Consider the following 14,530-nt stretch of genomic DNA (forward strand, 5'->3'; position numbering starts at 1 on the left):
ATACAACATTTTTGAATTTTGTGTATACATCAATATGTGAGGGTTAACAGTACAATTGTTAGAACAAGAGTTGTTCCCTCCCAATCTCACCTTATATATACTATTGTAAGGAAAATAGACACTTTGTACTTCTACATATTTATTTTTGAAAATTTTTAAAGGAAGATGATTATAAAGTATGTTTGTTTTTAAAGATATACTACAAGAAATGTTATTATATTAATATATAAAAAATATTATTATAAGTACAAAATATATAAATATAAATTTATTTCATATATAATTAAAAAAAATTAGTGTTAATTAATGAAATTTAATAACATATATTGTGTGTCATTGTAGTATATACTTATATTTTTAACAATATATCAACATATATGTATCAATATTGTAGATAAAAATAATTTTTAATAACAAATATAATGTCATTAAAAATTGTGTGTCCTTGTATATATGAATTTTTTTTTGTAGTGATAAAAATTTCTAATTAAAAAATAAAAATCAAGAAGGTTATTACTCCCATATCCTATTTATAATAAGTATATATTATTTTTTAAATCAAGGTGGGATCTTCGCTAAAACTTAAAGAGATACAACATATTTTCAAAATTCAATGATGATATTTCAAAATCATTTTAAGTTGATTATACAGTTGAAAAATTTTAGGTATTATTGGATAAATAATAAATTTTTTAAAAATAGTTTGCCTGAAACAAAGATAATAATTGTCTTTATTTGTACTTGTAGGTAAAAGACACTACTTGTCTTTCTTTAAATACATATATGTCAGTGAAGGAAGTAGACAGTTATTGAGAGACTTAAAAAATAAATAAAATACTTTTTAACCTTAGTTAATTATTATTATGCAATTTTTTAAAAGGGTTAAAAAAATTTTAAAAAAAATAATGTCTGAATATATGCTATATATATTCCTAATGTCTATAATTTTTTTCTTCAAGAAATTCTTTTAATAAAAAAATCTTTTTTAAATAAAAGAAGTAACATTCTTCTTAATAACTAAATATTAAATAAGAAACTATATTGATTTTATGGTGTTATCCATCTCTATATCACCTACTAGTTCTACTTTAAACAAAGATTGAGTTTGAATTTTCACTATATATGTTTCCATGTTATATATTAAAAAAAAATTTGTCACTTATAATAATTCTATCGACTCGAATAAAACTGCTTTTAATTAACGATAGTGCTCAATAGAAGAAAAAAAAATCCATAGGGTTCCTTTTTTGCTGCACATATCTTTTTCATACATTTCATTCCTTTGTCTATGTCCTGATACCCCTTGAAATCCCCAACCGTTAAGCATCAAGATTGGACTCACATTAGGTTGAGTATTGAGATATCTGTGTTGAATATTGTGCCATAACGTAATTAATTACCGACTTTGACAACCATAATTTGTTGACGAGGGTGGATGAGCTGAAAGCATCATATTCCCATTTCAGAGTTAGGAAACAATTAATGCATATGCTCTAACAAGTAATTAATGATGTCATTCGATCTTTCCTTTAAAATGAATGTGTCTATAAATAGATACATGGTTAAGGCCATAGAGGGGCATTACAAATTAAGCCAACAGAATTGTGCATGTCAGTTGGTTCACTTAGAAATCTTCGTAATCTATCTCCAAATATTGGCAATGGAATTGGGAAGCATATTACACTTCCTCCAAGATAAAACCATTTTAGTCACTGGTTCCACTGGCTTCCTCGCTAAAAGTCTCTCTCTTCCTTACTTTAACTGATATATACTAAGCTATATATATATATATATATATATATATATATATATATATATATATTATAGTTACGATGTGTTAATTTCTTTGTATGATTGCAGTTTTTGTGGAGAAAATATTGAGGGCTCAACCAAATGTCAAGAAACTTTATCTTCTTTTGAGAGCCAAAGATACTGAATCTGCTACTCAACGCTTACACACTGAGGTGAATGTACATTACAACTTTCTATAACATTTATCAAGTTATAAAAAATTTAAAATATATCATATCAGAACCTCTCCAATATGTTTAATGTAAAATTAAAGATTCACATGAGTTTCAACTCTCAAGTACCACAGATATGAATAATAAATGTGTTTGTACTCAGTTGACGAGTCAACACAAATAAGTTATTTTGTTATTAAACCTGATATTCACTTTTGAAGTGAATACTAAATATCATTTCCATGTTCCCCTCTCACAAACCTGATATTATTTTTCGCGGCTTTTTGAAGGAACCAGCCAAGGGTGAGTGAGACCTCAAGAAAAAATTGAAATAAATTTTTTTTTATATTTTGAATGAGAAAGTCATATATTTAATATATTACTAATATATGTGGCTTAATTGGTTTGTTGAAACTAAGAGAAAATAATTTTTTATTAATTAGTAAACCTGTAGCTTGAATTTTAGTAGTCTTAATCGCATATATCCTACTTTTTGAACAATTAGTATGTGTCTGGTATATAAACTTGATGCACACTATTGAATTTTCATTTGTACGTAGATCATAGAGAAGGACTTATTTAGATTGCTGAAGGAAAAACTTGGTACAAGATTCGATTTCTTTGTATCAGAAAAGTTGACTTTGGTGCCTGGAGACATTTCTGAAGAGGACCTGAATTTGAAAGACTCCATTCTAGGGGAAGAGATTTGCAGTCAAACAGATGTTATAGTTAATTTAGCTGCAACAACAAACTTTGTTGAAAGGTATATTCAAGGTGATATAATTTTAAAATTATATATATGTGTGTCTGTGTTCACATTTATAAATAATCATTTATTTCTCTCTAGCTAAAATGAAATTATATTTTTTCGGTTCTTCTTATGCCTATAAAATGCAGATACGATGTTGCATTGGGTATAAATACATTAGGAGTTAAGCATGTGTTGAACTTCGCCAAAAAATGCGTTAAACTAAAGGTGCTTGTCCACGTATCAACAGGTAAGTATATATATGTGCATGCCCATGATAATTAATATTACAGTAACCGATTCAAATCTCCCATTCGATCTTCAGATGTTTCTGTCATCAAAATAAAACTTTCAGTATTCTAATGCATATAGATGCATTTTTTTTTCCTCAAGGTTGTTCTATCAAGTTATATTAGGATCACGTGTACTATATCTTATACTTTTGATGAAAATAATGCTTACGAAATATACACTTATACAGGAAATCATTTTCTCCTTGATGTAGATTAATTGTAGCATCAATTTTGTGCCGACCTTGTTGACCAAGCTTGTGTTTAATTACGATTGAAACTATGCTGGATATTAATATTGTTAAAAAACCAGAACACAAAAACTAGAACAAAAAAACTGGAACAGAGAAGTAAAGTTTCTGTTTTTGGTGTTTCAAAGAAAGGAAGAAAAGTGGTCACAACATTTCATTACTCTTTTTACTCTACTTTCGAAAGTTACATTACACCAATATATGTCAAGGGGGCTTCTGATATGCAGTACATACGCTGCAGTAAATCTCCACAAAATAAGGACAAACACTCCTATTTACCTAAACATTTGACCAAGCAACAAAAAAATCCCTTGAAATAAGGATTAACACTTATCTACACCTAACCACCTCAGTAGCAACTAAGATAGAAATAAAACACATAAATATTTAATATTTTCTTAAAGTATCTAGAAAAATCTCAACTTCTAACAAATATATATAAACTCTAGTCTAGACATCCGCACTTATATGGTGAGACTATAATATGGCCACTATGTCCATGGAAAATCTTAAGTAAAATTTCTGATAATTTCTTTATTGTTATATTATAAACAGTGCACTGTATTATATATCTATATTATGTCACAGTACTCCTGATGAAAATAATGCTGATAAATATACAGAAAACCATTTCAATTCTATCCTTGATGTAGTTTATAGCGTCAAAGTTGGTGCCCACCTTGTTGGCATAGCTAGCTAGTGATCAATTACAATTGAGTGGAAACGATGCTATGTTAGTATCATAAATACACACACTTACATATCGTGAGAGATATAGCCATGTCCATGGAATATCTTGAATAAAATTTCTGATAAATTCTTTATTGCCATGACATGCAGCTTATGTATGTGGAGAGAGAGGAGGATTCATACTAGAGGATCCATATCACTATGGTGTGTCACTGAATGGAGTGCCAGGACTAGACATTGATATGGAAAAGAAAAGGGTGGATGAGAAATTGAATGAGCTTAGAGAAGACGGAGCCACAGAACATGATATTGGATTGGCCATGAAGGACTTGGGTAGTAAAAGGTATTTGTTCTGATTATCCTTTTGTATTATCCTTTTCAAGAATTGCCAAAACTTGAATACGTGTTTGGTCGTTTTTCTTGACTACTTAATAGAGCAAAGATGTATGGATGGCCAAACACATACGTTTTCACAAAGGCAATGGGAGAAATGGTAGTAGGAACCTCAAAGGGAAACATTAATGTTGTAATTGTACGTCCCACAATCATCACTAGCACTTACAAAGAACCTTTCCCTGGTTGGATCGAAGGTTTAAGGTAAATCATCAAATCTTATTCTGTCTCTTAGTTTGCTTTCCAAGAAATTATGTGATATTCAATAATGGAAACACATTACCCATATTTTTCTAATCTGATCGTGAGTTTTTTATACAGAACCATAGACAGCATAATAGTTGCTTATGGTAAAGGAAAATTAACCTCTTTCCTTGTGGATCTCAAGGCAATTTTTGATGTGGTAAGTCATAAAAAACTAACCCTTTTGTTTTCTTTTAATTGAGCATTTCCTCCTCATTCTTTTCGAAAAGTGAATACATATATATGTTAATGCTGATGAATTTGAAACAGATACCAGCTGACATGGTAGTGAATGCAATGATAGTGGCAATGGTAGCTCATGCAAAAGAACCTAGTCTTAGTGATATCATATATCATGTGGGTTCCTCTACTGTAAATTCAGTTAGGTACCTTAATCTTCGAGACTATAGCTTAAAATATTTCACAGAAAAACCTTGGATAAACAAGGATGGAAAGCCCGTGAAGGTTGGCAAAGTTACCATACTGAGCAACATGGCTAGCTTCCGCAGATATATGTACATTCGTTACCTGCTTCCCTTAAAGGTTACTTCAGATACTTAATTTCTATAATTCACATACCTTCTAAGTTCTAATTTTCATGCAATCACAAATCATGTGGATATTTCATGAGCTTAACAATTTTTGAACTCACCAATCTGCTTAATATTGTTTGCGTTTAATAGGGACTAGAGGTGGTGAATGCGGCTTCATGCCATTATTTTGAGGAAATGTGTGTTGACTTCAATAGGAAGATACGTACTGTGATGCGATTGGTTGAAATTTACAAGCCTTACTTGTTCTTCAATGGACTGTAAGTTAATTATTATATATAGCAGCAAATAAGTAAGATATTGTTTAATTACTAATATTCATTAGCTGAGAGTGCTTGTTTTGGACAGATTTGATAATAGGAATTCAGAAAAGTTATTATCGTTGGCAAGAAAAGGTGGGGCAGAGACGGAAATCTTTTACTTTGACCCCAAAATAATTGATTGGGAGGATTATTTCATGAATGTGCATATTCCTGGTATCATCAAGTATGCCGTCAAGTGATACGTAATTACGTGGTCTTATGAAGCTTGAATTTGTTGCATGTACGTGTATTTGTTATAAATTATTGAATTTCACCTCGTAGCTCTAAGTGTTTGATTTGTGGAGTGAATATTTTGTATTTTGTATTTTTATGTGCACTTTCGCCAATTTGAAGAAAAATTCAAACTCAAATTATATCTTGTTCTTCAGGATTGGTTGTATTCTCCGCTGAGGTGATTCAATTTTTTCATAAAATTAAAATTAAATACAAGCTAATCTAGCGTTGCTGTTGATATTTACCGGTCTGAATTCAAAAGAATAAAAACCATGAATAGTTACTCTTTTGCACTTGATTTCATTGTGCCATTTGGGTCTGCCCAAGAATTATGTCAAGTTATCGTTCTATCTCAGCCACTCGGGCATGAACATATGGAGACACTCAACGAGGTTAAATACTTAAATAGGCTGGTTTCTTTCTGTTTCGCTTTTCGATATCATAATCATAATAAAAATAATAATAATATGAGAGCATGTTACACAATAGCTCTAAGAGCTGTAGTAGAGTTGCTTATAAGTAACTTCCTACCACATCAGCCTCATTTTTTCTTTTTTTTTTAAGAATTAGTGTTTATATAAGCAATTTTGATAAATTTTAAGCAACTCACTTGTTCTTTTTCAGGCTGATGTGATAAGTGGGGTTACTTGTAAGCAACTCATTAGAAATGCTCTCAGGGTACTGATTAAGTTTTTCTGATTAAGTTTTTCTGTAAACAATAGGCAAAAAAAAAAAAATTACAACTAATTTAAATCCTTATACATCTCTCCCAACTCCATTGCTGATTAGCAAAGAGTATCCTAAATAAAGATTGCTATAATTAACATTCTAAAAATATCCCAAAATAAATGATGTTTTTAATTTTTAATATAATATTAATTGCTTATATTTCATATTTACTTTTTTATAAATTATTTAATCACTACAACTCAAATTAATACGTATATTAAACAAGTATTTTTAATCTATGTGTAAAAATTCTAAATTGTTATCATTGTAAAATAAATAAAGTATTTTTTTTATTCATATACATAATTCATAAAATATCTTAAAATTGAGTTAAGTTGAATCCAACAAATACTTCATAAACTTTTTTCTAGAACCCCTGAATAATTACCTTTTTTTTAACCTGAATAATTACTTAATTAGCTTTCGCTGATAATTTTTTAATGACAAAATTTCACGTCAATAAAATATAATCAAATAATTATAGAGTGCAATAAAATTAAGGATGCATAAATAATAATACATGAAAAAGCTATTTATTAAATATAAATTAAGGAAGCATTTTTTATATAAGTAATTAAGGAGGCATTTAGAACATCCAGAACGCTTATTTAAACGTAAAAAGGTTTCCTATGACGCCTATAAACCGTTTATAACTCATTTAAGTAAACTTATTAGTAAAGTTTATTAAAATACATTGCATAATTTATTGTATACTATAATGATTTTCATAATCAAATTTATAATATAATTTTTCATATTATAAAAACTTTTTAAATAAACACATAATTCAACTGTTTACCTCGAGGTAACCTTAATGGTATGTTTGGATGAAGAATTTTACAAATTCAAGGAATTTTAAATTTTTAGTATTTGAATTACTTTGATTTCAATTTCTATCATTCTTAAAATATTTTGTTTGGATGAGTCAATTCAAATTTCTTAAATTTTAAATTATTAGGTTGAATATGATAATTTGATTCTATCATAATAAAATTGATTTTAAAGATATATTCATATGTTGAGATTTTAAAATTAAATTTTATAAAATAAATATTAATCTATTTTTAAATTTTTAAAAATTTTAAAAATTAATATTAGATAATATTTAATAACTTTAAAAATATTTTTGAATATCTAATAATTAAAAGAATGAAGAGATAAGATAAAATATATAGGTGAAATAAAAAAACAAATATGAGGAATTTCAAATTCTTCCATTTTTGGGAGAATTTAAAATTCTACTATTTGAAAGAATTTCACAAATACTTAGATTTCAAATTCTTTGTAAATTCCTCATCCAAACAAAACATTTCACCTCAAGAAATTTAAAATTCTTCAAATAAATAAATTACCCTATATAAATTCATCATCCAAACACATCATAACCATTCAAAGGTAAGAATCACTTCCTTTATCTAAGAAATGACATTTCTAGTTTGTAGAGTCCAATCAATGATTCAAGAAATTTATACAATATCATGTAGGTTGTGACCGTCCTTATCCATGATATTGCTATTTATTGAAATAATTTTCTTGAAATATAAGAATCCCTTGGGTGGGTAGAAGGGGGGAGGGGACTAATTTTTGAACGTTTAGCTTTTTATAAAGTAACAAAACTATATAATTGGACTAGATGATGGTTTTTTAGTTATTCATTGAACAGGTTATGTATGTCATCAGCCACTAAAAACCATGACTGACCCCACAAAACCTCTTACATAATTACAACAATGAGATAAAACAGTATAATTTGGGTATATTGGGAGGGGTTACAATATAACATTTAAATAGGCTGAAAATCATTTGTAGAAGCTCAATAACTACTGCGGAAAAGGTTGCTGTTGTTCATCTTGCCACCAGTAACCCCAAAGCAGTCAAAGGACAAGCTTAACAAAGGGCAAGCCCACGGAAAGATTTATCATGAAGGAGGAGACGTCTCTTTTCTTTTACCAGTGACGGAAGTTGCATTGTTTTCATTGACTTGGGAATCCAAGCTACTAACACCATTAGAATCAGTAATAACAGCCTCATGACCACTTGGCCGGGTAATGCAGAGCCAACATCTCGTAGATTCACCGCTAATGCCTGGTACTAAAGGTACATGCCAATAACCTTTTTCCGATTCCTGAAACACAAATTTTCAGTTCGTACAAGAACAGAATTTAGAAACAGTTGTCAAGAAACAAAGTAGTTCTGAATTTGACAATTGAAACGTATAGCATACAAACATTTAGTATGCTAAAGTATTTACGATTTTCATGGTAGGAAACACACATTAGATGCCTAAGCATGTATAATGCTAATGCTCTTTCCAACTTGCCTGGTTGTACTCAACAATCTTTAGATATCCACCTTTTATTTCTAAATATATACATTTACCAATTTCTAAATTAATTTTGTGATGTGAAACTAATTAAGAGGAAAGAAGCCAAGAACAGCAATTCATCGAAAAGAGGTTGAAAGCCCGTGCTTGGGTATTTTGAGATTCCTATAGGTTTGGAAAGACATCATCACAATCACATTCCCACACGCATTGGTCGCTTGAGTTGAAGAAAGGGCATCCAAGGTATCTATGATTAATCCATACCCTAGTAAACAAACTGTAGGTATCTTGCTCAGATATCAGACCTAACACCAAACATTTGCAAGTACATTCCACTGTTACCACTCTGGTTATCAACAACAAATACAATGAAAACATACCATACCTAAGAAATGAAAAATCTAAAATGCAAACATAAAATATATATTTAAGCATTACTATTTTCACAAAAATGCCATTTCAGACTAATTAAGAAAAACTCATCTGTCTCTGCACTAAGTCTAGGAAACATTAAATATATTTTTAATCCCTGAACTTTTGTCAATTTTTGCTTTGAGTCCCTAAACAATTTATTTGGTTTTAGTCTCTAAAATTTTTCCCCATGAACAAGAATCTAAATGCTAGAGACCAAAATGTTAATGAGAGGAAAAGTTTAAAAACTAAGTGAAAATCGGCAAAAGGTTAGGAACTAAAACTAATAAAAGAAGTTGTTAAGAGACTAAAAGTGAAAATCGATAAATGTTCAAGAATAAAAACATATTTAATCCTTCTAGGAAATAAACACAACAGTCATCACGTAAAAACCTCAGCCTGATGCCTGAAAGACAGACTGAAATTTGTGCATAAACTTGCATGAACATTAGAGGTGGAAAACTTTAAGAATATACTCGGGCATCATGTTATCAAATCAAATGACAATACATATCCCCTGTTAATAACCAGAATATGGAAGATGAACCTAGAGGAAAGATGGTATAGACCAATTGTCTCTCATGTGCCAAATGGACCGAGATATGCACTGACAGGAATGACAAAGAAAATTGTTGAGGTGGTGGTAGGGCATAGTGGGAGTTAGTTACAAGGGTGTGCAACAAAACTGAACCATACCAACTAGATTATAAATACTGAACAGTTTTCAGAAGAAAAAAGAATTGAACCAAATCACTTTGTAAAAACAGTTCAGTTAACTGAACCACTTTTATAAAGTGATTCAGTTCAGTTTTTTAAATGAAACATAAGTATAAAGAGGATAACTGAACCAATCCATTTTATAGATAAAATCGAACCGTTCCACTTTACAAAAAAAAAATTGGTTTGGTCAGTTTCTTGAAAAATCCAAACTGGAAACAGCACTAGTTACAGAGTAGCATCCAGAAGGCATAGAGGAATGAAAATGATCAGGTCAGTTAGAGGAGAGAATGATTATTCTCTTGTTCAGCTGTAGGCTGAGGGTATAGGTGTATTCTGTAGGAGCTTTGCTCTGGAAAAATATAGGTGTACTTGTGTTTTTCATTCTTTCTTCTGTGATCCCTTTATGTTTTGAAGCTTACGCTAAATACAACAGAATCTGTTTTTGCTCTTCAATATTAGTTTTCCCAACTTCCTATTGTCTCCCTTTTCAGTCAAATACAAAAAGAACAAAAATACAAAGCTGTCACATGGAACAGAACACATTCCCAGCAGGAACAGTAGAATGGTCACTCCAAGCAAATGTCATGGATCATAATACATACAAAACATTACCTGGATAACCAAGGAGTAAGATGGTGGCATCTGAAGTTTTAGGTTTCCTTTAACGAAAGTGTAGTGAACCTGTAGATAAAGAGGAAAAAAGTTAACTTGTTACAAAAACAAGGGCATGCCACCAATATAGTATACACAGTTAAATCATGAATGTTCCATCAAGAAATGCAGAAAACAACATCATGGATGCATTAGGAGGGGTCAAGTCTCTTGGAATGCATAGAATACACAATGCATGATGGATAAAAGAATATTATTCATGTTTTTGAGGCAAACTACTTCAAGAAATGTGTTATCTGCGTTCGACACAGGCATTTTGGGATTGGTAAAATTGATCATGTTTTTGCACTAGTTGCTCCTATGTTCATTCACGGTTTTGCATACATCTTCGTAGTTTTGTTTTTCATGTACAAATGAAAATGGGCAAATGCTTTTGTCGCGGCACACCTTGTGCCTGCTTGACTTTATTAATAAAAGCTTCTTTGCTATTCAAAAATAAAGGAAGGTTCAATCAAGACAAAACAACTACACCTGCATCCAACCACCCCCCCCCCCTCCCAAAAAAAAATATCCAACAGAAATAAGTACAGTGAAATTTAATGAGCAGACACAGTCATGAAATCAGAATAAAAAACTCCTGAACTGACTTAGATTAACCAATTTCATAAATAACATAGATGCGTAAAAATGTCCAAACAGAACATGCAGAATAGTCTAATTAATTTAAAAGCTTTAAATCAAAGGAGAAAGATTCCCCATAGAAGACTCATTTTAAATTGTGAACAGGCAACAACTCAATCACAATGCTAGACTAGTGTAAGTAATCCCAGATAAATAAATAACATACCTGATGTCTTTCTTTCCACTGGTTAAAAAAGTTGCTTCCTATGAGTTCAAATATGTGATCTCGCATTTCATCATTTGTCACAAGCAAACACCTAAGCTTTACTGCAGCAAAGAGCCAATACCTGAAAAATGATGACTAGATTAACAATTTGAACATTAAAAAGATACAACTAGATACATTTTAGTCCTTAAAAAATGATTAGCTTTCCCTGAGTCTTTCTCTGTTATTCTAGATTTCTAGCCTGAGTTCACTTGAATCCTACTATTAGCTTCAGCTGTCTAATGTAGAAAATGCTACATATTATATAGATGACTCCACTAACTTGTTCCAACAGAGAAAATGTTCTATTGTCGGAGCATTTCAATGAGTAACATGTCTCTGTGTGAAATTGTACCCCTTTATACTAAGGTAAACCCATCTTTTTGCCATTATTCCCTCACGATTCATAATCAAAGGAATGGTTTTATCTTGTTATTGTTAACTTTTATCTTACAAGATTTTATGATGAGATATATAATCATTGTTATCTAGTAACTGAAATAATAACAAACTAGTATTTTAGCCTATGCATTTCACAGACTAAATGTTTATTATACATAAATAATTTATAATAAAATGTATATCATACATACAAATAAATACTATATTTTTTTATGCTAAATAAATATTATATTTGAATATATACATCATATATAAAAGTGTATAAATAGATATTTTTAAACATATTAAATTATATTTTAGATTTAAGATAAATAATTTATAATGCAGTACAAGGTTATTTTGATTATTGATAATTATTGATAATTTATTTTAAAAATATCAAAATTTAATTCATAAATAAAAAAAATTAGATAAGTTAAAGGAATCCCTAGAAACGTTCATGCACAAGATAAGTCATTCGTGTTTAATATATAAGAGTTGATAAAAAAAATATATAGATCAAATGTTAAAAATTTTGTGGCCATTTATAACCTAAATCGTCAACCAACCAACTACACCTACCAGATCAATCAACCACAACTCTGATCAGAGACTTAGGATAGTACATAGACATCTAGCCTAAGGCCAGAAAGGCAACAGGGCTAGACTAAAATTATATCTTTAACCCAACTTGGTCGATGACCCAAGAGGGTAAAAAACTCAAGTTCTAAAACTGCATGATTTAATTTAGAGTTGTAGACCTACATTGAAACAATTGCATGCACTCACAATAAAATACCAGATAATTTAATCCCAAATGAAAAAAGGGCTCAAAAGAGACTAAATTATTTTAAGAGAACCAAATAATAAATTACCATTTTTGCATGTACAGTAAAGAAACAGTCGAACAGTTCAAGAAACATATTGTCCTAAGATGAAATTGAAAAATGAAAGCAAATGCAATGCTAAATACATTTATTTGGAAATTCACCAATCATCATTGGATCCATTTGGAGTTGTATACAGTACACCATTATTCATCCACTCCTCCACCAGTCTTCTGCTGGAAGGATTTTCCATCAGCCCTCTTAGACGCTTGTTGTGCAACACAACAAGCGGCCATTTCTTCCCACTCCGATTGTAGAGTTCTTTTACAACATCATCAAGCTGCACTATTACAAAAAATCAACAATAAAAACACAATTAGCTGTATTAGCAATAAAGCTTACTTATCATAGAAGAGCAAACACTCGCATAACTTGTTTGGAATGTAAAGTTAAAAGGATTCTATAACTTAGGCATACAACCTGAGAAATGCTAAATCCACCATCAGCAAAATTTTGTTGGTAAAGCCCAACATTTGCTCCATCCACTATAGCTTCATAAGAGGCATGATTTTCAAGCCAAGCCTATAAAGATCCAAGAAAAACATCAAAACCAAGCGAATAAAACTAGACTGATAATAAGAGTAAATAGCATATGCAACAATAGTGTAAAGTTCTTACATAATTATTTCTTCACAAATTATCATGTATGATAAGTTTGTTGACTTTAACAATAACTAGCTTAAAAACCATACCTACAAATATCATGCAATACGGTGACTTCTGATTGATTGATTTTCTGGTAGTGCATAAAAATTAAACTCTACTAATAACATATCATCATTCACCACAGTTAAATTGTGTTGGAATGCATCGAGTGGAGAGATCAACCACACCTGAAATTCACTAAAATTAGCCTTGACCTCTCGTTCCATGGCCAAGCCAGCAAGAGAGCCAGCAAACTTCTCGGTCTCAGCGTCATCGATGTCAACACAAACCAACCGCTCCCCGCAACAACAACTTCCATCATCATCAACACTCGTTCTACTCACAACCCAATCCCCTTTCCCAACCCATCCCAAACCATGCCAGCCTCCCCCATTCCGCAAAACCCCCTCTCTAACCCTCCCCAAGTCCAAACCCACCTCACCAACCTCAGAGGCAGCACTGCCACGAAACCACTCCTCAATAACCGCCGCAGTGGACTCACTCACACACCTCACAGAGCTTCTAATCTTGTGCAAATACTCATACACCTTATCCGCTCTACCACACAACACGCTCACCTTCAAAAGCGCGGCGAGTTCCGCCTCCTCTAGGTTCACTCCAGCGCCATTCATGTGCTCCTCCACCTCGTAGGCCTTATCCGCGTTAAGCATTTCGCAGAAACCAAACAACGCGGGGTCGTAGGTTCGGAGCCTCGGCAATGCGTTGTTGTACTGGCTAATGCTCTTGACCAACTCGAAGGCGCGGTCGGAGTCGCCGCTGGCCGCGGCGAGGCGCGCGACGGCGGTGACGGTGGCCTCGTTCGGGGCGACGCCGAGGGAGGACATGTGGCGGAAGGCGCGGAAGCCGAAGTCGAGCGCGGTGGGCCTGAGGGCGGCGTCGGCGACGGAGTTGGAGCAGAGGTAGAGGAGTGCGTTGAAGTGGTGCTGGTTGAGGCGCGTGTTGCTGGAAACGGCGTCGTCGTAGAGGGATATAGCGCCGCGCAAGTCCTTCGCCTTGGAACACGAGTTGAGCTCGTACTGGAACTTGGCCTCCGGGTTCTGGTTCGCCTTCTTCCTCTTCTTGTTCGGGTTTGGGTGCTCCATTGAAGCGTGAGATTCAGAAGCTCGTGTTCGGATTTACGAGGTGCAGGGTTTAGTTTTTCAAAACCCTAGATGGCGCTTCTTTTCTGCGGTGGTTCGTTTTCGTTCCAAATCGATGGCAGTTACTTACTCAGTTACTCGCTTGCTTTTAGTTCGATTGGGCCACAACG

At 32.2% G+C, this 14,530-nt stretch overlaps 2 protein-coding genes across 3 annotated transcripts; one reads left to right on the plus strand and one right to left on the minus strand.

The window, feature by feature from the left end:
- The first annotated feature begins 1,450 nt into the window (after window positions 1–1,450).
- On the plus strand, window positions 1,451–6,048 carry LOC109789527 (fatty acyl-CoA reductase 3-like). Its single transcript, XM_020348505.3, has 10 exons — window positions 1,451–1,739; window positions 1,861–1,964; window positions 2,525–2,727; window positions 2,862–2,962; window positions 4,094–4,286; window positions 4,379–4,540; window positions 4,658–4,739; window positions 4,850–5,122; window positions 5,263–5,390; window positions 5,479–6,048. The coding sequence occupies exons 1-10, from the start codon at window positions 1,508–1,510 to the stop codon at window positions 5,630–5,632; spliced, it is 1,632 nt and encodes a 543-aa protein (XP_020204094.2). The 5' UTR covers window positions 1,451–1,507; the 3' UTR covers window positions 5,633–6,048.
- A 1,928-nt stretch (window positions 6,049–7,976) lies between these two features.
- PRORP2 (proteinaceous RNase P 2) lies at window positions 7,977–14,487 on the minus strand. 2 transcript variants are annotated; one of them, XM_020348507.3, is made up of 6 exons: window positions 13,449–14,485; window positions 13,036–13,137; window positions 12,720–12,895; window positions 11,309–11,429; window positions 10,462–10,530; window positions 7,977–8,520 (listed from the first exon to the last, which is right to left on the minus strand). In XM_020348507.3, exons 1-6 carry the CDS (start codon window positions 14,361–14,363, stop codon window positions 8,314–8,316), a joined length of 1,590 nt encoding a protein of 529 aa, XP_020204096.1. In that variant the 5' UTR covers window positions 14,364–14,485; the 3' UTR covers window positions 7,977–8,313. The 2 variants fall into 2 exon arrangements, with proteins under 2 accessions (XP_020204096.1, XP_082921568.1); XM_083065442.1 differs by lacking the exon at window positions 7,977–8,520 and adding an exon at window positions 8,544–9,023 and having other exon boundaries at window positions 13,449–14,487.
- Window positions 14,488–14,530: the final 43 nt, after the last annotated feature.

This window comes from Cajanus cajan, chromosome 10 (assembly GCF_000230855.2).
Source record: "Cajanus cajan strain Asha chromosome 10, NIPB_CcT2T_4, whole genome shotgun sequence".
Taxonomy (NCBI): domain Eukaryota; kingdom Viridiplantae; phylum Streptophyta; class Magnoliopsida; order Fabales; family Fabaceae; genus Cajanus; species Cajanus cajan.

Excerpts from the sequence above, each read along its gene's own strand:
- LOC109789527 (XM_020348505.3), top strand. The coding sequence starts at position 1,508 with ATGATGTCATTCGATCTTTCCTTTAAAATGAATGTGTCTATAAATAGA. Across the intron at positions 4,287-4,378 it reads AAGGACTTGGGTAGTAAAAG|AGCAAAGATGTATGGATGGC; the intron begins GTATTTGTTCTG and ends ACTACTTAATAG. Across the intron at positions 5,123-5,262 it reads GTTACCTGCTTCCCTTAAAG|GGACTAGAGGTGGTGAATGC; the intron begins GTTACTTCAGAT and ends TGCGTTTAATAG.
- PRORP2 (XM_020348507.3), bottom strand. The coding sequence starts at position 14,363 with ATGGAGCACCCAAACCCGAACAAGAAGAGGAAGAAGGCGAACCAGAAC. Across the intron at positions 13,138-13,448 it reads CTAATTTTAGTGAATTTCAG|GCTTGGCTTGAAAATCATGC; the intron begins GTGTGGTTGATC and ends GGATCTTTATAG. Across the intron at positions 12,896-13,035 it reads GTGGATTTAGCATTTCTCAG|CTTGATGATGTTGTAAAAGA; the intron begins GTTGTATGCCTA and ends GTAATAGTGCAG.